The 24912-nt window shown below is 44.8% G+C and overlaps 1 protein-coding gene across 5 annotated transcripts in view; it reads left to right on the forward strand.

Annotated features, from left to right (window-relative positions):
• Positions 1-24912, forward strand: part of BAIAP2 (BAR/IMD domain containing adaptor protein 2) — an 87886-nt gene that overhangs the window by 10562 nt on the left and 52412 nt on the right. For all 5 annotated transcript variants that reach the window (XM_084646769.1, XM_084646766.1, XM_084646768.1 and 2 more), the window contains exons 2-3: positions 4439-4514; positions 11330-11416. In XM_084646769.1, the coding sequence (XP_084502895.1) occupies positions 4439-4514; positions 11330-11416 (163 nt within the window). The remainder of the gene's footprint in view (positions 1-4438; positions 4515-11329; positions 11417-24912) is intronic.

Below are 24912 nucleotides of genomic sequence, written 5' to 3' on the forward strand. Positions count from 1 at the left end.
GCATTGCGCAAGGCAGCCCACTGCGACCAGCCTTGGACTCATGGGAAACTGTTAAAATTCTTGCTGTAGCAATAAGCTCTGTGTGTGTTCTGATTAGGGATAATGCTATCTTCAGCCTGTGGATTCCATTAAATTATTTTATGTATCTAAGTCTTTTCCTTGGATAAGATGTATATCCCCTCAGACACTGCTGCAAAAGTGATTTTTTTTTATATTGTGTTTTTTTTACTGCCGTTAACCAAACAAACATTCAAAATCCTTCCTCACAGAAATCCTGCCAATATGTCTTCTGTGTAAACATTGCCCAGCCTGGGATTGCTGGGGCTGAGCATTGAATGGAGAAAAGCTTATGGTTGAAACAGCTCTGCCGGAGATGATGATGGTTGCTATGTGTTTTGAAGGGTGGAGAAAGGGGACTGGTCTCATTTCTAACTGATGTATGCGGTAGAGTTGTCTAGCTTGCTGTAAATGGTGGTGGAGAGACCATAGGTTGGTCGGTGGAAGGAACATGCAGGAACTAGTAGTAACTTGCGGGCATAATTCTTTACCAAATGTCACATGCATTAAATGTGACCTAAGGAATGATATGTGAATTCTCTGTCCCTTAGTGGTGGTTAACTTCTCATAGGTAATTGCCTCCTATAATTATGGAAGATAATCCATGAAACAACTTGTTGCTACAGGGTCATTTTGTTCTAACAATCAGAATGTTCACTAAAAGCTGTAGGTGTTTGTCTGAAATATTTTGAACCAAACGGCAAAGGGTGACCGACAGTGTTTAATTAGCAGTAAAATTCCTACTGAGCCCTACATACTAACATTTAACATTCACACTCTAGACTCCCTGGGTATATCTCCTCCCTTGGAGGAGTACTGTGTGCGAACTATGCAATGCAAATCTAACCCTATCTCTCTACCTTTTGCTCAAGTGCCTTCAAAGCCAGGGTGGTGGCAGGGGGAGTTCACGCTGAGGCTTTGCAGCTGGATCTAGTTTAGATGAATGTTGTCTTAGATATTTGCTCTTTTGGTCTCTCTGGAAAGTTTCCCAGAGCGCAGTGAGTTTCTAGCTAGGACAGAGGTGGTCCTCTCCCTGGGTCAGCTGACAGGCTTCAATGCTCACTTCTCACTCTTGCTGGCCTGCTAGGAAAAGTGCTGGAGAAAAGCCTTTGCTGAGGATTAAAACACATTCCTGGGCTAACAAACACTGAAATCTAAAGTATTACCACTAAATAGTGTATTAAACTGCAGCCTCTGTGCTCAGATGTATCCCATGGTGAGATGGCGGCTTACTGAAATTAATAACCTGCTGTTCTAAACTTGTGAGATGGCAAAGACCTAGCAATGCTGATCAACATCAGTGGCTGTGAATGTATTTGCAGAAGCAAATTACTGTAAACAGTGTCTCAGTCTCAAAAGAACAGGCACCAGGAACTAAGAATAAAAATGCTTCAGGCGGAAAATGAGCTTTATGGTGTTTGGTCAGCTTCAAATGAGGTGACAGATGTTTAATCAGCTTATTCAACATAAGGGTCTGTCTGTCCCCTCCCCTCCCCTCCCCTTCCAGAAATGTGTAACAGTCTGTGGTGTGAGGGTGAGAGCCTGGCCACCCCCTCCTTCCCCATGGGAATGCTCATTCACGCTTTAAGGGCACAAAGATATTTAGGTATTAAACTGAATTTCATATCCCTGTCCTTGTCGACTGGCCCTTGCTTATCCCAGAGTGCTCGTCACTGAAGGTGGGTGGGGGACTCTCTCCAAAGACAGAGAGGCAAATATCCAGTAAGAAAAGGAGTATTTGAGTCTCTAAGGTGCCACAAGTCCTCCTTTTTCTTTTTGAGAATACAGACTAACACGGCTGCTACTCTGAAATATCCAGTAGCTACCCCTGGCTTGTGTTAGCTGCCAGGTTGCTCGCCCTATACAGCCAGAGTTAAGTTCAAGGGTCCGTGAGAAGAAGGAGACTTGGTTATCTCCTTCCCACAGAGCTCAGCTGGAGAACTGGGGTCTAGTTTTTAAGATGCAGTAGTTACAAGGAGATCGAATGACTTATTGGAGCAGAGCAGGGTAGGACAAGCCATTCATAGCCTGCTACAAACTTACAAAGATCCATTCTTTGGTAGAGATCTGATCACTGTATGTAGTGCTAGGAAAAAAGTCAACACTTTCCCACTGAAGTGAAAATACCCTCCCTATCCAGAAAGTGTCTCTGGTGTATTGGCATTTCCTGTCCCCTCCCTTCCAACTACAACAGACCTTACAAGAAGCCGCAATACCAGCCATTCTGAACACAGGTTCTGCCGTGTTGCACATGGCCTGATCCCAGGCTGGAGTGAACCCTGCCTGAAGGATGCATTCACTGTGATTGCCATTTTATTCTGTCATTGGCTCTTAAATAACTTTTTTTTAATACCTTACTCCAAATCCTCTTCTGTCAAGTGTGAGTGATCTGACTGATGTTGGCCTACGGTGATACCCAGGGCAATCCTTGAATGATGCATTCCCTCTTGCCATTCATTGTCCGCTCTGCAGTTGGTCTGACTTATGGTGGCTCTTGAAGGGAAAGGCTGGTGCAGAACTAGATAATTCTGGACTAGCCAGACCGAGTAATCCACCTTTAACTTGTTTTGTTTAAATCTTCTTCAGTGCATTAAATTATCTCTTAATTGTCACTTGTTTAAAAGTTCCTGTGACAAGGTAGCAAGGTCTAGGACAGAGCTCTTTTACAGACTCCCCCAGATGCTAGATTATTGCATGGTTATAAAGTTATTTCTGCTGACTCACTATTTCTGATCAGCTGAGTCCTCCTGGTGCCCATGCAGTAGCATAAGGGGGTTTAAGCCTCTTTCTGGGGGTGGGGCTAAGACTGAGAGGTACTGGGGGGGGTGCGAAGTTTTAAGAACACAGAAGTGCAGGAGAAAGCTCAGGCTGAGTGTTTTGTGGTTCCGTGTTCTTTAAATTACTAAAGGCAAATTCCAGGCAAGTGGTGAGGGGGTTTTGGGATCAGCCGTGGTACATATGTTCTGTTAGGAAATGGCTGAGAATGCCACCTAATTAGCTCCATTATCCAACAATTCACTATCAATGGGCAGTGACTGTATCAAAACCAGGAATCTATAGGTCCAACCCTAACCCTTTACGAGACTCTGCTCTGGCTCATGCCAGCCAGAGGGGCTGAAGGAGAAGTTCCTAGGATGTTCCTGAGGGCTGCTGTTATCTCTGGGTTCTCAGCCTCATGCTAGGTATCCGTGCTGTGCCAAATGGCAGGCTGCTGGCGCACATGCTGAGGAGTAGCTCTGTGGAGGAGTTGCCCTTGATGATAAAAGAAAATGAGGGTTCCTTCCATCCTCTTTCTTAATCCATTGAGCTGATTCAACAGTTGCTGAGTAATGACCAATGCAGTGTAAGTGAAGAGAAGCCTGCCTTTTTCTGAATATCACCCCCTCGCTGGTATTGCTGTGGTTGCTACCCATTCATTCTTCCAAAAGGGAGGGTGTGTTTATCCTATGCAAGAAGCGAATATGTATGTTCTCTTTAGCTTGCATTTAGGAGTAGAAATATTTAAAAATTCTACTCCACACATTTTACCATATTATAATATACTGAGAGCTGAAGCAAACATATGGTCTGAAATATTATAACTAAACTGAGAAATTAGGGGGGGAAAGCAGTCCGTTTTTGTTTTTTAGAAGGTTTTTGCAGATACTGTCAAAGGAAGATGCATGAATGGGTGCTTTGGTCCTTTATACACCTTTCTCTCTACAGTGTCACAAAATGCAATTTGGCATACCTACCACGTGGTGTTACATCCAGGTACAAAAGCATTCTTGGTACTCCATAAATATTTCTACATTGATAATGCCACCTATGTGTCCTTTCAAGAAAGGACAAGACAATACATGGGTTATAAATACAAAATAGATAATATGAACAGTACTTCTATTTAGCCAAACAGCTCTCTTTCTGTCAACTCTGCTGTGTTATCCATTTGATTTAGGAATGATTCTAGTTTAGTTTATCCCCAGCTGCTGTGATCATAGGATGATCTATGATCCTATTACTCTTTGGGCTTCATATTGCCAGTGCTGGAAAAAATAAATATCCTTCTAGGAAAATAAAATCCTCATGATGTCTGGAATTATTCATAAAACACTGCCGTACTTAAAACCGGGCTGTGTATGTGCAGCCAACATCCTCCTGTAAAACGTCAGTAAGTTTGGATTGTGTTTGTCTATAGAGGGCTGTGTGGGAGGATTCTCTGCTTCTGGGACTTTCACCACATAGCTGTGCATGGCAGCATGTGTGTATCAGCTACTCTGTGTGCATACACAACAGACCTGGAGATGCTCAGTCTTGCTGCAGGGAGCCCTTCTGGTTCTTGCTTGTCCCTCGCCCAACCAGCTTTGCTAACATTTCCCGCTTCTTGTGCTCTCTCCTTCAGACGATCATGGAACAGTACAATCCCAGCCTCAGGAACTTCATTTCCATGGGCAAGAACTATGAAAAAGCCTTGGCAAGTAAGTGAAGTTGCACTGCAAATGCATTCAGTGCTGAAACCCCCGTGGTAGTAGGGGGGAGGGTTCTGGGCAGAGGTATACTGACATACTGGGTGCAGCTGGGCAGCGTTCTGGAATTTTGAAATGTTACTGGATGCCTTTTTCCCCCTGGGGCGGGGGGAAATTGCAGAGTGGTTTTTCATATTTAAAAACAAGTCCTGATACGACAAAGAGGCACAAAGCCTGTCCCAGACACTCGGTGCCTGAAGAAGCCTGGTCCCCGAAGCACCTTAAGAATGATGAGCTTGGAAAGGGCTTGAGCAGTAAAGATTTGGCTGTTAGTAGGGGGTGAGAACCATATATTTGCAATCTTCTTTTTTTTAAAGACCATCTTGCCATTTTAAAAATGAATAAAATATTGTTTTAAAAATCCTTATTTAAAATGGAGATTTTAATTTTTTTCTCTGATTTTTAAAGGCTGCCATTTCATGGCTGGGAGTGCCCAGAGCTAGGTAGTATAGCTAACCACTTCTTAAAATAGAATCCTAGAAGATTAGGGTTGGAAGAGACCTCAGGAGGTCATCTAGTCCAACCCCCTGCTCGTGGCAGGACCAACCCCAACTAAATCATCCCAACCAGGGCTTTGTCAAGCTTAAAAACCTCTAAGGATGGAAATCCCACCACCTCTCCAGGTAACACATTCCAGTGCTTCACCACCCTCCTAGTGAAATAGTGTTTCCTAATATCCAACTGAGACCTTCCCCACTGCAACTTGAGATCATTGCTCCTTGTTCTGTCATCTGCCACCACTGAGAACAACCTAGCTCCATCCTCTTTGGACCCCCCCTTCCTCCTTTCAGGTAGCTGAAGGCTACCAAATCTTCCCTCACTCTTCTCTTCCGCAGACTAAATAACCCCAGTTTCCTCAGATGTGAAGTCACTCACTTGGAATATCCGGTCCTTTTTGGAGGTAGTTAAAGAAACATAAATTTAAATGACCTGTTGGCTTTCATAGATTCGCAGATTTTTAAGGCCAGAAGGGGCCACTATGATCACTTAGTCTGATTTCCTGGATAGCAGTGAACTTCACGCAATGCTTCCTGTGTCATCCCTTTTGTGGCAGGTTGTCTGGCTATAGATTTCACATTGCTGATCCTACAGGAGATTGACACATCGGTGTCTGGTAGCTTTTTGACAATGTGCGTTGAGTTAATAATAACCCGTAAAAGAAGCATCACTTGACGGTTGTCATCTTGCTCCTGAAAGCCACCGGATATCCATCTCCTGATAGGATTAGCAATGCGAAATTTAAGAGTCCTTGTCTAGCACAGCACAGGAGACCCATAGGCCAGCCGCGGTGTGCACCAACTTGATGTGGAAGGTCTGTCATATGCTAAGTCTGACAATCTTTCCGGAGTGCCTAAGGAGGGTGACATTGACGTGGTTATGCTACAAGAAGCTCGTGCTGCAGACTGTGAGCGAGCTGTAAGATGTAGAATTCATGGCTGCCAACTCATGACCACCATGAATGACCAAATTTGGCCTTGCTGTGTACATCAGGCATAGTCTTAAAGATATCTCAGCCCTGGAGGAATCCAAGATCATGGGCATCTCTATTACCGTGAAAAGAATTGGACATCTGACCACAATGAACATCTGTGAACATCTATAAACCTCCAAGTCTTGAAGCCTGTATTGCCATCTTGTTCCCACCCAGCTTTGTACCTTGGTGTGATTTCGATAGTCACCACTCGCGATGGGGCTGTAGCAGAAATGATGCAGCTGGTGAGCAGCTTACGGGTTGGGCTTGGTTCCTAACCATACACCTTCTTTTAGACCCCAAACAATGAAGGGATCTTTGCGTGCTCAGAGGAAATACTGAACACAATCTGGACCTCTGTTGTCTGAGGAAAGACAGTAAATGTTCCTCTGCAAGCTTCACAACCGGTGCTGGGAAACTTTCCTGGCAACCAACACAGCCTGTTATTGTGCTTGGCGGCTTTGAAGGTCTGTTGCTTGAATCAATGCTGAAACCATGCCGAAACTTCTGCAAACTGAACTGGGTTGCATATGCTACAGAAGTTGAAAGGCTGCATCGTGTCCAGCTGATCTGAGAAAACTGAACATAAGAATGGCCACACTGGGTCAGACCAAAGGTCCATCTAGCCCAGTATCCTGTCTTCCTACAGTGGCCAATGCGAAGTGCCCCAGAAGGAATGAACAGAACAGGTAATCATCAAGTGATCCATCCCCTGTTGCCCATTCCCCGCTTCTGGCAAACAGAGGCTAGGGACTCCATCCTTGCCTATCCTGGCTAATAGCCATAGGTGGACCTATCCTCCATGAATTTTAGTTTGGACCCTGTTATGGTCTTGGCCTTCACAACATCAGCAAAGAGTTCCGTAGGTTGACCGTGCGTTGTGTTAAAAAAACAAAAAAACAAAAACTTCCTTTTGTTGCCTATTAATTTCAGTTGGTGACTGAGCACTTTGTTCACCTTCTTATTAAAGCTTCTACAAAACCCCTTTCTCATGGCTATTGCAAGGTCTGTATTCCTGGCTGGCCCCTGGAGACAGAAGTACCCCTCAAGGAATAGGGAGGAATGGTGAGCCAGACACTGCAGAAGCACTGATAAAGCCATTGAACTCTGCCCGCTTGAAGAGAGGGAATGAGACAGTAGAGGGTCATTCAAGTCTCACAGCCTGAAGGCTCCTTTTTAAGGTTGGAGCAGCTGACTTGGTAAAATGCTAGCAACCGAAAGTGATGGCCAATGGTGTCGCCTTGCACCTCCCCTGTAATCCAAGGACCCAGACAGATGAGCTGGATAGACAGACGGTTTAGAAAGTGCTTTTTCTAAATGTCCAAAGTCCTTCCACTTCACTGCCGCCATTGCCACATACTGCAGAAGAAATGAACAAGAAATAAAAGGGGAAGGGCTGCTGGGGAGGACGATATTTATCCCAGATTCTTTAAGACTCAGGGGCCAAAGGGACAAGCATGGCTGGCAGACCTGTTAAATGCTGTGCATTCGACGGGGAAGATCCCAAAAAGCTGATGCAGGACAACAGTCGTTGCTCTCCTCAGACCTGGAAAACCATCCAATGATGCCATCAGTGATCCCTAGTTACTGGGAGGGGTTTTACTGGTGTGTCTCACCCTGTCTTTGAGGCTATCTTGCCAAAGGAGCAGGCTGGTTTCAGACCAGGAGGAAGCTGCTGTGACCAGAGGCTGACTTCCAGCGAATTTTAGAAATTGGAACAACACTGATAGGTTTAACCACTGCCTATGACACAATGTGGAGATTTGGGCTCAAGGCATCAAGGGTCATCAAATGCTGTAGCACTGTATGACTCCTGGCCACAATCTTGAGCAAGGAGATGCTGTGTCCTTTCGACTGGGCAGATCAGCAAAGCACACACCCTCGATGAGGGTTTACCTCACAGATCTGTGCTTGTCTCTTCACTATTAACATTTATATTAGTGACTTACCTCTCATAATTTTGTACAGGGTTTTTCTTTTGTTATGCTAACATTTCTTTTGCGGCAGAAGGCAAAGACCTCATCACCATTAGTGACAGCATCTCCACCAAGCTCAAGAAAATAGCAAAATATTTCCAGAACTGGAAGCCCCGGCCCAATGCCTCCAAAAGCTTGGTGGTAGCCTTTTACCTCAACAACAAAGCAGCCAGGGAGTAACTTAATGTCACCTTTTTGTAGTCAACTGTTCTAACGGTTCTGAAGTACTTGGGTATAAGTTTGCACAGAAGCTTGACTTCTGACGTTCACATGGAAAAGATGCGTAAAAAGCTAAGAGCAAGGGCTAACCTTGTGCAAAAAGTTGCATGCGTGATACAGGGCACTGATGCTCGCACACTTTGAACTGCCACTCAGGCACAGGTATGCTCAGTTGTTGAATATTGTGCACCAATCCGGATGGGGAGCTTGCATACCAAATCTCTGGACTTGCAGCTTAATGCTGCGCTGAGAATTCTAATTGGGTCATTAAAATCAACCCTGTTCAATGGTTGTCCAATGTGGCATATACACCCTTCAAGATCTGGAGAGACTCCCACACAGCTCATGAGTACGAGTGAGCCATGGCCAACCTGAACTTACCAATTCACGAGGACCTCCAGAACCTTTCAGAGAAGCTTGAAATCTCATAAGCCTTTTTGGGATTGAGCTAACGCTCTTTAAAGAGCCCTCACTACATCCTGAGGCGCACTGGGAAGACTTCTAGGATAATGTTCCATGTCCCAAAGACCTGATTGCTGACCCACAAAAGAACTTCCAGGCTTCAATATGTACCCCATAAACAATGATCCATGTTGAACCATTTCACAACATTGCATGGCAGATGCTGTCATCTTACACCTCTGCATGATGAGACAATATGATTGTGTCACAGACTATGGGCCACACTAAAAGAAAAGGAGGACTTGTGGCACCCTAGAGACTAACCAATTTATTTGAGCATAAGCTTTCGTGAGCTACAGCTCACTTCATCGGATGCATACTGTGGAAACTGCAGAAGATCTTTTATACACACACAGCATAAAAAAAAAAAAAGGGTGTTTACTACAATCTCTCCCCCCACCCCACTCTTCTGCTGGTAATAGCTTATCTAAAGTGATCACTCTCCTTACAATGTGTATGATAATCAAGGTGGGCCATTTCCATCATACACATTGCATCTGATGAAGTGAGCTGTAGCTCACGCAAGCTTATGCTCTAATAAATTGGTTAGTCTCTAAGGTGCCACAAGTCCTCCTTTTCTTTTTGCGAATACAGACTAACACGGCTGTTACTCTGAAATCTCTCCATTTGTGAAGATCCTGTTGTCGTATGTACCTTTCCCATCTGTCTTTTGATTGATGGGAAAAACATTTCATTAGGTGGTTGCATATATATTTTTTTTAATTAAAAGAACAAGTTCATACTTTTAAAGGAGCTCCATGAAAACATCTTATAGTCCAGTTCTCAAGTGAGTTTGTCCTGAGGCATCCTTTTTATGGAAAGGGGTGCACAGCAAAGTGAAGTCTGAGCTTTAAAGTAAAGTATAATGTATCTAACTTGTAGTGTGATCATGTGAAATCAGAGAGCTCCACCTTGATTTTAGTCTTGAGATTTTTTCCCCAAAATAATGTTTGGATGGAAACTACCAACTCCTATATAGTACCACCTTCCCATGTCCCCTTTGGGTCTGAACCCTTCCCTAACCTCCCCGTTTGCTTTTTGCTAGTTCTTGCTATTGGTGTCTAAGCAGGTTTTCTAGGTTAGAGGTCTGCAGATGATTGAGCTGGATGGACTCCAACCTTGAAAATACGCAGTAGCGCTCATTTTATAAAGCTTTCTGATCTGAATCCAGCTGGGCCCTATTGGCGGTTTCTTCTCAGAACTGAGCTGGTGTATAGAATTTAATTGCTTCTTACCTTCAGAGAAAAGTCCCTAAGGATTCAGCTGAGGTTCTAAGAATCAGTGTTTGAAAACCTCTATTGTAGAGGGCCCTGGGATCCTTAGAGTTCAGTTCCTATCTCTACCTGCCTGTTTAAGTTCTGCATTCAGTTACAGCCCTCCTTCTTTTAATTAAAAAAAAACAAAAAGCCCCCTGTATCTGGTGACTCAGACTTCTGCAGTATCACATCCTTTGGCTGAGATTTTAGAGACGACTCCTTTGAACAGCCACCGCTAATCCCCACGCATGCACCGGCTGTAGATAACCAATAGGACTCACTTAGCAGTCTCTCCACAAACTAAAGAAAAATAGAATTGCTTTTGCGGTAATCTCCTGGGGAACTGGTACTTAACGGTGCCTTATTTGCAGCAGTGACTTCCAGCTCCGTTAAACAACCTTAACTAAACTGTGGTTCAGGAATTTGGTGGGTGTGTTCTTATTAATTTCATTTTAAGTCTCTCCTGTGTGGGCTGCATTTAAAAATCAAATTCCTCCCGGGGAAGAAATGCACAAAATCTTGCAGGCAAAAAAGCTGTTTGTATTTGAGAATAAAGGTAATTTTATTTAATAATACATCCCTGAATGACCTGGACAAGAAATGGAGCCTCTTATTTAAAATGTTGCTAACTTAATCTGAGTGTGTATTTGTTGGGTGTGGTTTTGTTTAAACCTATGCCTAGAGTAAAATCAACATGTTACCCTTGATCTCTGAAAGCACTCTGGGGAAAACCTGCTTTGAGATCCTGACTGTAGCCTCCCTTCCCTATCCAGACTAAACATTACAGCACAAGGCTTCCTGTAACTTTTTTTTTTTAATTGCCTTTCTATTATTTTGTAGTTCTGATTGTAGCCCTTTTGAAGGGCACCTAAAGAAATTATCTTGATCAGGAACACATGTTGGCACATAATTTAAGAGTGTTGACCATGTTCTTGTGATTAGAGGAACCCCCTTCCCACTTATCTGATTAAAAGTGATGCGTGTAGTTGCAATGTCAACAAACTAGCGACAAGAATGAACTGTAATGAAAGTCTGTGTTCTGTTGTTTAGCAGTGATTTTTCTGAACAATAAAATGATTATTATAGGTAACGATAGTCGTGCTGGAGCTTTTATGAAAAGGTATCCAGTTCTTAAGTGCTCTTTTTTTGTCTGAATAACCCCATAAACTTAATGCTGTCGCCCTTTCCCTGCCTCATCCTGATCCCCTCCTTGCGAATTTATTACCCCCATTCATTGTCTCCTACCTCAAATTTAATTGCAAGCTCTGAGGGCCAGGGCCCTTGTCTGTTTGTCCTGTACAGTGTCTAGCACCCTGTTAGGCATTGTAGAAATTATTATAAGCCCTGAAGCTAATGAATAACTATTTCCTGATTGTTTTTCAGGTGTAACGTATGCTGCAAAAGGATATTTTGATGCTCTGGTTAAAATGGGGGAGTTGGCCAGTGAAAGCCAAGGATCTAAAGAACTGGGTAAGTCAGGCAGCTTAATCGTAAATAGAGTCAGTGTTTTTAAGTAACAGGAGTGAAACCAGATTCAGCTCAAGCGGTATGCTGTCAGATCTAATGTGGAGTTCCCCCTACCCACCTCAAATGGGTGGCCTCTGGTAGGGATGTCCCTTTGGATTTGAAATACTAGTTAACTAAGACGGCCTTCTTGTTGGCCACATAGTAAGTGACCCAGTGCGGTTCCTGGCGTCCTCAACTGGTGATGCTGTACAAATGAGGAATTTTTTAGCTAACATGAGCTCAATTGTTATGCTCCTCCCTTAACAAAACAAGGAAGCCATCTGACATTGCCCTTTCATAAGGGAAAAGAAACCTCTCAATTGACTGGTTTTTATTTGGTCTTTTTAGAGTGATCATCTAGCATATGGTTGGGCCAACCTGCAGCAGATGGACCGTCTAGGTGGAATATCTGTGATGGTGGAATAAATCCACCTCCAGTCTGTGTATGAGATCCACTGTGTTTGTCTCCATAAGTGGTGTGTTCGTATGCATTGCCAGGAAAATGTCATCACCAGCCTCCAGTTATTTAAAGTTAAAGAACAAAGCATGTTTTTGTCCCATGTTAGGTAAACACACACCTGTTAAGTCTGACTCTGCTGGGGCAGTGACTGTTGAAAAAGTGTAGCTCTTGCTTTCCTGTCCTCGCAGGAGAAGAGGCAGTCCCTACCTTTCATATAACCAAGAGAAGAATGCAGGCTTCGAGGCAGCAAGCATATTCCAAGACTTCTTGCTGCCTGCTTGCCGATACTACTGAAGCTCTGTCTGAGGGGCCCCGTGGGATAAACAGAGGCTGTGTCAAATGGGTCTCTCTCTTACCCCTCTTACTTCGGAAGATGGGAACGCAAGTTATTTTCTTAGCACGTGAATCATTTGGATTGCTTGGTGCAAACGTGTGGCTGACTCCATGTCTCTTTATCTGGGTTAGGAGGGGATTGATTTGGAAACATCATTCCAGTTACGAGCGCTTGCAGCAACTGCTAAGACGCACTCCACGGGAAGGCCTGACTCAGCTGAGTTAATGTGAAGATGTTTGACTTGCGGACTCTGCTCAGGCTCATATTGATAACCCATTTTCTATGGGGTTATTTAATGGCTGTACCTATTTCTGTGAGTGAAACGGTTGCGTAGTCTTGGGTGCTTTGGTTTTACATTTGGGTTTGAAGAGTTTTGGGGAGTGAGTTTGCTTGAACTGTCAGAGCAAAAGTGTCCAACTTTTAAAAAAGCTGAACAGCACCAGCCAACTAGCTAGTTCCTGCCCCTTTGAAAGGCAGAAGGGGTCGGCTGCAAAGAGAGACGACGGAGTAAAGCTTTACTCTGGTGCTCGTTTTGGCAGAAATCTCTTACAGCACAGACTTGGCTGTATGCTGCTGGAACTGGATTTGTGAGCTGGGCCCTGCTGACCGCAAGAGAGCAGTTGCTGGCTCTGGTACACGCTGTCTGCTGTCTATTGTTTTCCTATTTGGATGCACCCCATGACCTGTATTTGCCCAGCAGATTAGAATTACTCTAATGGCACCATCAATTCTAACCCCTTCAGTGACTCTTCCTTTCCCTCCCTTCTATTTACTCTTGAGATAAAGCAGTCAGGGAACGTCATTTCCACCTCTTTTTGGTCAGTCTGGCACTGTCAAAGCGGCTCTTGCCTTAACTCTAGAGTTCTCTCACTCAGGTCATTTCAGCTCCACATAAATGCGTTCCTTTCTCCCAAACTCCCCTTTGTAGATGCACCATCGTCCCCTGCTTGGCTCTCAGCTGTCCTAGGGTATGTCTACACTGCAAAAATAAGAGCCTCAAAGCTTGAGGCAACTGACTCAGGCTTGTGGGGTTAAAAATAGCCTTGTAGACATTCCTGCTCAGGGTGGACCCTGGGCTCTGAAACCTGGCAAAGGGGGAGGGTCTCCGCTTGGGCTGGAGCCTGGGCTCGGGAACTGTTTGTTTTTAGCTCCATAGTCACTTCTGAGAGTTGCTGCTGAGGGCTTTTTGCCATGTAGACGTACCCTTTGACATCTTGCCTTGTCTTCCAGAATGGAAGAAAACTATTCTTTCCTACTGACTCCGCCTGCTGGTCTTGCTAGCCTATATTACCGTACTAGGTAACTGCCTTAGTACTCGGTAATATAATCTCTAAGGAGCAGTTGATTATGGACAAAGACTTCAGATGAGGTGACTTTAGGTTTCCAAAATTAGGAACCGTAAACCTCCTGTCTTCAATTTGGATCAGTCCTGCTTTCAGTAAGTTCCACGCAAAATTCCATAGACCTGACTCCTTTAGTTTACTGTAAATCCTACACTGATTCTGACATTGGCCCAACTATACACAATACGCTGGCTTAATCTGAAGCTTTTGTGGAGAAGCATTAAATGTCATATTGACATCTAGTTTATCAGATTAAAACTGCCCACCGTAATCTGCTTCTGTGTAATAAATGAACACTAAAAAGAAATCTGATCTCCTGGTGGATGGTGCATGGAGCAACAATAATAATGAAGGTTGTACAAGTATCTCCATTTGAAAGGTTCATCTTCAGCTTCTCCTAGTTCTTCCAGTTTCTTTACCTTCTTTGCGGAAATATGTGGCACCCTAGCTTCGATCCCAGAAGTGACAGTTTTTTGTAAAGTTTTTTAGCAAAAATAGTTCAGCTGTATGAGAACGTAACTGTCCCATTTATATTAAAAGCCTTTCGCTTCCCTTTTTGAACCGCTTCAAAAGATTTGAGAGAGAAACTTGAAGTCTGGTGTGTGTCATTTGGTGATCTGGTGGGAATTCATTGGAGTCTGTGAAAAATATAAAGGTTTTAAAGAAGGGCTTCTGGAACGTACATACTGCATACATACGGAATCTGCCAGCATTCTTTTGGTTGGGTGACTTCAATATTTTCAGTGCGTTTGAAAAAGGTTTTGAGTGTTGCATTTTTAATTCTTGTTGCACAGCTCCTTGGCTCAGGGCTTTAAAATTTAAAATAATGAAAATATTTTAATGACCCTTGCAGTTTTGCTCTCTAGTCTGAATAACTAGACCTAAAATAAAAGCCCGTGTGTAGTTATTCATGTTCTAGTGGGTGTGGTCTAATATTGACAGCTTTTGCTGCCTGGGTTTTTAAAAAGCGTAGTTTATGGGAGACTAAAATTGTGGCTAAAGTCTGGGAGAGCTGATATGGTCAATGACATAAATTGCTTCCTAGCCTGATTCCTAATCAGAGAATTCTTCATCGGGCATGGGAGAGGTGACCTTCTGAAACTGGCTTTTTAAACAGCATCCTTGATTGAAGGTATTAGTCTTCCTGGGAAGACCTTGAACTTGTCGGTCCTTTTTAACAAGATACAATTCACTCGCTGATAGCATCGAACAAGTGCCATTTGTTTACTTTGATCTAGGTTACCTCATTCATTACTGGAAGTTTTAACTGGCAGTTAAATTACTATCTTGCATTAGTGGAGCAAACCTACGATGACCCTCCCTTTGTGTTTTTGGGGGGAGGGGGGATAATCTTCCTCCTTTACCAGCATGAAAAGATGTTCCCAGATGTGTGCAGTGACTTCGTCCTGTTCTTCTTTTTAGGCTATGTCTACACTGTCAAATTGAATGACACAACTTTTGTCGTTCACAGGTACTTAAACCCCTCTTTGCCACGGCAAGTGCCTGTGTGAATGCCCGCGTGGTCTGCTGGAGCGCTCTCCTGTCGACAGCGCAAACCCCAAAAGTGCCAACAAACAGCGTTCGCACTGCCTGACTTTTAGCGACACGGCCATGTCAACCAGGCCGTGTCGCTAAAAGCTGTGTAGTGTAGACATGGCCTTAGCCTGGGATTTTTTTGTCTCATAGGCTCACAGACTTTAAGGTCAGAAGGGACCATCGTGATTAGCTAGTCTGATGTCCTACACACTGCAGGCCCCAGAATCTCTCCCACCCACTCCTGAAATAGACCCCTAAGCTGGCTAAGTTACTGAAGTCCTCAAATCGTGGTTTAAAGACTTCAAGTTACAGAGAATTCACCATTTACACTAGTTTAAATCTGCAGATGACCCGTGCCCCATGCTGCAGAGGAAGGCAAACCCCTCCCCCAGGGTCTCAGCCAATCTGCCATATTTGGGGTCAGGAAGTAATTTTCCCCTGGGTCAATCAGTTAGACCAGTGTTTTTCAACGAGGGGTACGAGTACTTTGGACATACGCACAGGTCTTCCAGGAGGTCCATCAACTCCTCGAGATCTTTGCCTAGTTTTACTACAGGCTACGTACCAAGCACCAGCAAAGTCAGTACAAACTAAAATTTCATAGACAATGACTTGTTTATACTGCTCCATATCCTATACACTGAAATAGAAGTACAATAATTCTATCCCAATTGATTTATAATTGGATGGTAAAAGTTAGAAAGTCAGCAATTTTTCAGTAATAGTGTGCTGTGATGCTTTTGTATTATGTCTGCTTTTGTAAGTTTTTAAGTGGGGTGAAACTTGGGAGCATACAAGACAAATCAGGCTCTAGAAAGGGCACAGTAGTCTGGAAAGGTTGAGAACCACTGAGTTAGACCCTGAGCATGTAGGCAAGACCCACCAGGCAGGCAGTTGGGATATTTTTGTTGTTTTGAAGAAGAATGCCAAGTCTGACACAGCTGAATGCCAAACTCTGCTGTCCTACCATCCAGGGGAGAAAGTCACAGGTCGCTGGCTGCTTAACCTTTCCTCTCCAGAATGTAGACATTGCTTTCTTGCCATTCTAGGAAGAGGGACTGTTGTCAAATGTGTCTGACCCCTTTATAAAAGTTAATGAGGAATATTGTGAGGGTAGAGTCCATGTCTCAGATTTCCAGCCTGTTGTAACATTTGTAGAATGAATGTGTGAGTGTAATGGGCTCTTTCCATTTTGACTGAGCCGAAAGTGGAAAAACTGCCATCGCAAGTTTTATTCCTTTAGTCCTGTACAACTTTCCAGCCTGTCTTGAGAACCCAGGCTTACTTAATCCTCCTGATGGTGTTTGTTCACTCCTCTGAGTTGAATCTTGTGAGTTTAATGAATGTTGCTTGTTGAGTTTGTTTGAAATCTGTCAGCGGCCTTTCTAATCCACCTCAGGCCTCCACCCACACACATTTAATTCTCTGCTCTCTGGTTCCTAGTCTAAAATCTGATTGTGGAGAATGTATAAAAGACAAGTGTGTAGAAAGGATGATCTCATGTAGTAACATACAGCCAGAATGCTTTATTCTTATTCCTTTAATAGACGCTCTGGTTTGTTGAGCATTTAAGTAGAGGTGTCTCTCTGGTGTCTGCTCCGATCAGAACTCCACTAGGAAGCCTCAAGTTGACAACACTGGACTTCATGTGTAGACAAATGCCATCTCATGGAAGAGGGGGGGATGAAAATCGCCTCCTTCCTCTTGATGCTCAGTAACAAACAGCAACCGATTTTGGAATGTTCTGTCTGCATGCCCCAGAGAGGGCCTTAAAAGTGCCTTGTACAGGGGAAAATTGGGCTTTTCCTGATGCACAAAGAACATGACCATTATTTCACTGCTTCTCTTTCTATCTTTAAAATATCAGGAAAATAAGGGAAGACCAGACTTGAGCTGGAAGTCTATTTGGAGCTTTCTCTGCCTCTGACCGAAAGGGCCAGAGGTGCTGAAGCTGTACTGGGATCACGTCTCCCTCCTCTCTGGCAGACATTTGTGTTTAAATAGCTATTAAGCTTTCTGCCGTGATCTCTCCTGGATGTCCTCACCACTGCATGTTTGCGCTGGCGGCTCAGGGTCCGTATTGTGTTGTCTGGGTCTTAGAGTGGAAGCTTCTAGAGGCAGGGACTGTGCCTTATGTTTGCACGTGTGCTAAGAACAGTGATATATGGAAAGTGACGAGACTCCCTAGGTAGGTACTTGGGGAGAGATTGCATGAAGTAAGGAATTCCCTGAATGTTTCTTTTTCATTGATGCTGCAGATTAGGTGGGGCGCTACCCAGAGAGCACAGGCAGACTTCTGCTCTGACTTGGTGTACTGTGATGCTCTCCAATGATTTGTGTGGATCCTTGCTGGAAAGAAGGGCAACACCTATCGTGCACAAAGCTGCTCTAGGAAGTTACTCTGAGCCCTTGTTAATGAGTTGCTGAGTGGGAGCTGAGTATTCGATATTTCACGGTATGCTGCCCTGAAAGGAAAACAATGTGCAGTCAGACAGATTGTAAATTAAGTGTGTCTGTAGCTGGTGGTTCTGAAGCATTATGACTTGGTGTTGGAGAAGAAAACTTAAGGGAGGGTTTTCATGGTCTTTCATAGGCATGGAGTGCTGCAAGTCAAGCAAGTATACCCAGGTTGGGGTGAGGTGCAGTCCGGCCAGCAGTGAAACTATAGACTAGTTGCCTGGATGTTCCTGGGAACTGAGGGTACAACTACACTGCGCGCCCCCCCCCCCAAAAAAAAAAAGGCAGTGAGCCTCAGAGCCTGGGTCAGTGGACTCCGGCTGTGGGGCTAAAAATAGCAGTGGAGACATTCCCACTCGGGCTGGAGCCTGGGCTCTGAGACCCTCCCACCTCGCTGGATTTCAGAGCCTGGGCTCCAGCCCAAGGGGCAAAGCCTGCTGCTGTTCTTAGCCCCGTAGTGTGCCCTGGGCTCTGAGAGTCTCTCTGCAGCGTAGACGTGCCCTCTTTCACTTTGCTTCACTGGGACGAGGCTTTCAAACCCTTTCCCTGCTTGTTTCATTCTAGTGTCTATCGGCATCTCTTCAGTTCTTGTTCCCTATGCAGAAAAACTAGACCCGCGCCCATGGTGCGAACTCCACCTCTGGGAGAGACTCCTTGTGCTGCTTAATTCAGTGTGTGCCATGCCTAGGCACAATGGGTCCAGGCCTGTAAGAAAGGCTCCGAGGCACTATGGCAACACCAAGAACAGTGATTCAGAGGCGTCTTGGAGGAGCTGTGTACTGATTTCAGAAGGGGGCTCGATGCTGAGAGCTTGGCTGAAGAGCGACTGGTCACTGTAGAGCCTGGTGGGTTTGGGCTTGGAACTGACACGGTCTTTGGAAAGAGCTTCTGAAGAATGTCCGTAAAATTTTACTGAGTCACCGGCCAAGGGGTCATGCTCTCCGAGGTGCCTCAGGCGTAGTCCTTCGAGACTAGTTACACAGTGGGTCATGGTCAAGGCTCTGCATTTTCTCCCCCTTCCTCCTCCCAGCAAGCAGTTATCGGCAGCTAGTGACTTTCCTCTCTGCCCAGTGGGCACTGGCATGGTGAGACTCTAACTAGACTTCACGGGGGGAGTTGCAGAGCAAGTCCAGAAAACCCCTGCAGAGCTGGAGGAGAAGCCGTGGTTCCCTATTCACAGGGTTCCTCTCGGATCTCTCAAGGCTGCTGCTGCAGGAACTTTCCCTGAAAGAGGAAGGAGAATAGGGTGGTTAATCTCCCATTGCTGAGATGAAACTACCCTCTGATGGAGAACAATTTCCTTCTGGGATTTGCATTTGATATACAGTTTGCCCGATCTAATCCTAACCGATGGCACTGCCGTGTTAAAGCTTTGTTCTGGAGCTGTTTGTAATGTAAGTGGAGAAGACTAGACTTCCAAACCTTAAAAACTGCCCTTGTAAGGCAAGATTTAAAATACACCCTTTAGAAACTGCAGATGGATGTATGATAAACACCTCTAGGGCAAGGGTACATTCTGCTTTGCTTTTACTGCATGCTGAGAAGGATTTCTGTAGTCTGATCTGCAGGAGAAAAGCCTGGTGAGGCTCCATGGCAGATCACTTAAGGAGAATCCCAACCCAGGACCAGAATACTGCCTGCCTGCATTCTAGCATGGACAATTGGATTTGGGGGGGCATGTGCGCGCTCATTTAGGAACTGAGCAATGTGGCCTGCTGGGGAAGTCCAGATATTACTTGTTAAACTGGTTTTGATAGAATTGTTAACGTGTGAGGTGTGTTCTTTAAGCGTAGAACCAGAGCATGCCCTGCCTCTTGAACGTACTGGTGCCGTTGGCCCAGATGGGAAGCTTTGTAGTACTGTGCCAAATCTTCTGGGGCATTGTATTAATCTCTTAATTGGCTTTGCAGTTCTCAGGTAGCAGCTTCCTATGGCAGCAGAGAGATAGTTATAAACACTGTGAATGTTAAAGGTCATTTGTCTGAGTAAGGCAGTTAATCTGGAAACAGATGTACGAGGGACCAGGGACTGCTGCTTATGGAGCTGGCTAATGGTGTTGGGTGCCGCTCAATTGCTTAACACATCCATTTAGTCTCATCTGCGAGGGATACAAAGGAGAACCCAAGCTGAATGTCCTGAAATGCTGCCTAACGGCCAGGCCTATCAGACTGTGGAATAGTGCCCCTATGGCGAGTCCTATTCGCTGGTGGAGTAACCTCCCTTTGGAAGTCGTGGAAGCCCCATTGCTTGAGTCATTTAACATGGGACTGGGCAAAGCGCTGAATCACCGATAATCCTGAACTGGCAGGAGAACGGCCTCTCTGCACCTCTCCCATTTGTGATCCTGTTAAGAGCTCATCGGTCAGAGACTTAAACTGTGCCCTGTACACATAGGAAGCCGTGCCCTCGTGTGGCTTAATCCTAAAATTTCTCAGATTTAAAGTAACTGCCTTGGGGAATGGTGCCAGGGGTTACTCTTGGGGACGGAGTAGGGAAAGTGCATCTTCATACTGCTGCTGGTGAGTCTGTTTGAAACACGGGGCGAACGCTCTTCACAGCAGCTCTCTGGCCTCCCTTAAATCTGGTTGGAGATACAGTTGTGCCATTAGCCCCCCATTGATTCAGGAAGCAGACTTTCTGACTCTGCCTCTCCTCCCTGCGCCCCCAATGGACGGCTGCCATTCCTTTCTTCAGCCCCTTGACAAGAGACCAGCTGTGCATGTGTTCCTGGGAAGCCCGGTGTGCAAAGCAATGAATCACTCAGGATAGCGCATGGGATTTTTAGCTGCTTGATTTTTGACCGTGAAGTCCCAATGAAACCACCGACCTAGTGAGTGTCTATTTTCGAGGCCTATTGACTTGTTCAGTGTGAGGATGAAGAGCCCGCTCTGTACAGCAGCACACCCTGCATACAAAAAAAGGCATGTGGTTCGTACCCTCTTCGCTCCTCTTCATGCTTCACATAGGTCGTCTGTTTCCTTCAGGTTCAGAATGTAGCCAGAACGCATATTCTGTACCAGTCGCTTCTGTAGCTTTGCTTCACTATCTGTAAAGTGTCCGTTGTCTGGGACTTTGACTTTCATAGGCTAGGCTTTCTTTAATGCTTTTCTGTACACTATAACCTTGGTCAAAACAATCGCTGTTACCATTCCCATTTCGCTGGGAAAAGCTGATCATCAACATCATGACTAAGGAGTACGAACATTAATTCAGTACGGTCCACTTAAAGCCAGCATCCACAAACCCTGCAGGAAATGGATTTTCCTCTGTAACATCAAAAGTACCAAAATGCAATGAAAACCCTTCTTAAATTAATGACTGCCCCAACAATGGGTTTTCTGTTTTGGTGCCTGTATTGACTTCAGCAGGAAAGCTTTGGAGGCTGTGAAAGTCGGAGCTATTATGCAAATAAACATTTCCTGTTTACATAACCAAAATAGTTTTGTGAGACCATGGGGTGCTGTTAAATGAACACCTGTTGAAAGAGCACATTGTTTAGTGGTCGTTTCTAGCCAGTCTCTACAGCATGGTAGGAACCTCTTATTTTTAGTTACTCCTCCAACAGTAATGTCTTTAAGAGAGATCACCAGCCTGTTGAGGCTCCCAAACTTGCCTACCTTTGAAGGCAGAGGTCTCAGTATCCCTAAATCTCAAAGAGGCTGCCTGTCCCTTTAACTGGGAATTGCTACAGCCCGTAGCCTAACAAATGACTGACTCTCAATTAGCCAGTTTCTGCAATCCAATTAGTAACCTTGATAAGCCTGACAAATTTCAGATGGGGGCTGATTTTCTTTGTCTCTCCATTTTGGGTGGCGGAAGTGAGGGGGAGTGGGAAGGTTGCACTCTAAAAATTCTTATCACCTTCCAAACATCTGCTGGCGTATGTGAAAACAAAAGACCTTGTGAAAAGGAAAGAAGATTTATTGACTCCCATAGAAATAAGTCTGGAAATGAGACAGGCTGACTAGGGATTTCTTCACATGGGCTCGGTGGGATCCAGAATGTTTTGTTATAGGTGTGTGCGTCAGAAAGGTGCATCATGCATATCAAAGTCGCTGTGTGCATAGCTGAATGGCAGGTTTCCCCTTGTCTCTTGGCTGAACGAACCTTTTCCAGCTATGCTATTTGACCAGGTACCGATAAAGTACTAGTGCATAACTTGTATGGGGTGTGTTAAGATGGCCTGAGATTATTGGTGATTAACAGGAAAGTCAACTTAACTCTCTTCTTTGAGTTCTCACCTACCATTTGATAAGACTGGTATGGAAAGTTGAGAGAGAAATGTCCCTCTCCACTTAGCTTACCTCTTGCATTTCTCAGCACTTTGCATGTAGCTAGAGTCCCCTGTTTATGTAACTTCCATGCCAGAGGTACCTTTTTATTTTTTTTAAGAGAAAAATGTGACGGCAAAACCACGAAAACGGGCATGACAAACCTGGAGCTACTGGTACTTGAGGTTTTACTGTAAACTAGCTTTCCAGATACCATTGTCCCTTCAAATACCTGCGGTTTGTTCTCGCTCTTCCTGTGATAAAGCTGCTCGTTGCCTTAGAAGAAAATGCTGTCATTCTGAGTAACCAGAAGTTTTAAAGGCTTCAGAGTTTTTTAAATGGAATGTCTCCCCCACCTGCCTTCTAGGGGAGACCTGCTCTGCAAGAAGCAGGCCTAGTCGTTCAGGTTTATGGATATCACTAACAGATTCTGTGTCCTGTATGAAGAAGGCTACAGCTGCTGTGATGCTGAACCGGCACCTATCAGCAATTCTTGTTCCTCTGCCACATTTGGACATTGGAGGCATTTGTTTCCTCTCCCTCCCCCTTCCCTTCACTAGGGTTACTGGTGCTCAAATGCAGAAGGTTCATGTAATTTCTTGTTGGCTGAGTCTTTGCCATTGTAATGAGGTCTGTATATTGATGACCTCCTGTGTCAGCTAATTAGTACTTTACCCTGAATATAGTCACTACCTCTCCCCTGTGTAAGCTTCCTGGGTAATTGGACATTGGAGATGCACTGATGAATGCTGGGGGAGGGGGGGGAAATGCATGTATTTGGAGGGGAACAGCTACCTAAAAGAAAAGAGCTGACCCTTGGTGCAGAATCTCTTTAACATATAAGTAGTAAAAATGCAGCTAGATAACTGCTTAGTTTAAAAAAAAAAAAAGTTAGTTTTCTGTAATATGCTAGACTTTTGAGTTTGCTTTAAATACAGGGGAAAAGCAGCTGACCTATTCTATGGCTTCTCTCGTGTTTAAATAAAGAAACTAGATCCAGTTTGTCTAATAGTTGGATCCCAGTAAACGATGGGACCAGAATTGATCAACTGCAAAGATTTCCTCTGCTTTCCAGCACAGTCCCATAGGGCTGGTGAGTTGCTAATAGAACTCTGGAAATGCTTGTTTGGTTTTTTTAGCTGCAGGAAATAAATGGAGGCAAACCATTTCAAGAGGAAATGGAGCATTTGTACTAAACTTGTGCCAGGCACTGGGCTGGGTGACCCACCCCCTGCCCCAGCTACAGATGTTTGAAGCTTGATCTTGCTCCCTGTTGCTTTTTAGAATGGATAATGGCAAAGTCAAGTCCTCAAATCGTGTTGCTTGGCTGAGGCTTCAGTATTGAAACAAATGTCTCCGTAACCTGGATCCCATCTGTACCATTTGCTGCATTTCATCGGCTTGAAGCCCAGATGTTAACATTGAGAAGAAATAAGCTTGTAAAACAAGGATGAAAACATAACCATTGTGTTTAACAAATCTCACTGGTGTGGAGAAGTCCAGTTTCACCAAGTGCCTAATGTATCCTTGAGGATGGACTGCATGAGAGCTATATGCAATTAGAATGGTTCACAGGGGGCTGTTACATTCCATAAGAATCCATGGAGCAGCTGTTCCTAAGCCTCTGCAGAACTGAGCTCCAGCTACCATTTCCTGGTATCCAAATGGTACAAGTCTGACTTACTGGTGATCTATCGGTCCCCTGTGTTATACAAACAGATGAAATGGGGCGTGATCTCCTGACAGCCACCCCCGCTCCTCCCCACATCGTCCAAAACTTGAGACTGGTTGTACTTCCAGGGTGAAATTCTGGCCCTTTTGAAGTCCAATGGCAAAACTCCTACTGATGTCAATGGGGCCAGGATTTCACCCCTGGTCGTTAAACTTTCCTCAGTGCAGCTCTGTACACAGCATAAGCAATGATTTGTTTCCCCCGAAGATGCCAGACCAGCCTTATTCAACAAATGCCCAAAGTCCCTCCACACAAGTAGGGCTGAAATGAGCTGTTACTTGGCCCCATTGGGTGGGGGGAAAAAAGCACAATTCTCTTCGTGGGCTTGTCTTCCTTCTCTAAGCACTAAAACTCTGGCTGCACAAGCTGTCCTACTTCTGAGGCACTGCCATTCATTCTCCTTGGATTTGAATGCCTTTTGCTTGACATCAAAGGATTTAGCTAAAGGCACCTAACCAGCCATTGAAAAATCTGATTGATCTTCATCTAGGGTTTCAGGACACACAATCTTGTAATCCATCTGCTTTGCTAGTGTCGCCAGTTTTATTTCTTAACTGTTTAAAATGCCTTTTTGTTTTTTGCTCCCCTTGGTAGTATTCTAGCCTCCAGAGCTTCTCCCCATCCATGTTAACCATAACAAGGGGATACCTCCTGCACAAATAGGAAAACATGGGCTGTCTTCTGGCCACGTCCCCCCAGCACTCCTTTCTGGTTCAGCTTCATCTTTGGGTTTTTACATATTTAAGAGAGCTGAATTTCCCTGACTTCCTGCCATGCTGGCAACATAGAGGAAGGTAAGATTAGCCCAGCGGAGGGCAACAAAAATGATTAGGGGGCTGGGGCACATGACTTACAAGGAGAGGCTGAGGGAACTGGGATTATTTAGTCTGCAGAAGAGAAGAGGTGAGAGGGGATTTGATAGCAGCCTTCAGTTACCTGAAGGGGGCGTCCAAGGAGGATGGAGCTAGGCTGTTCTCCGTGGTGGCAGATGACAGAACAAGGAGCAATGGTCTCAAGTTGCAGTGGGGGAGGTCTCGGTTGGATATTAGGAAACACTATTTCACTAGGAGGGTGGTGAAGCACTGGAATGCATTACCTAGGGAGGTGGTGGAATCTCCATCCTTAGAGGTTTTTAAGGCCCGGCTTGACAAAGCCCTGGCTGGGATGATTTAGTTGGTGTTGCTCCTGCTTTGAGTAGGGAGTTGGGCTAGATACCGCCTGAGGTCTCTTCCAACCCTGATATTCTGATTCGAAGATTGGCTGCCCACAGGCAGGCCAAGAATCTCATTCTCCTTGAACTACCACAGCTGAGGTTTCCTTTACTCTG

The sequence above is a fragment of the Lepidochelys olivacea genome (assembly GCF_965140295.1).
Source record: "Lepidochelys olivacea isolate rLepOli2 genome assembly, chromosome: 14".
Classification (NCBI taxonomy): domain Eukaryota; kingdom Metazoa; phylum Chordata; order Testudines; family Cheloniidae; genus Lepidochelys; species Lepidochelys olivacea.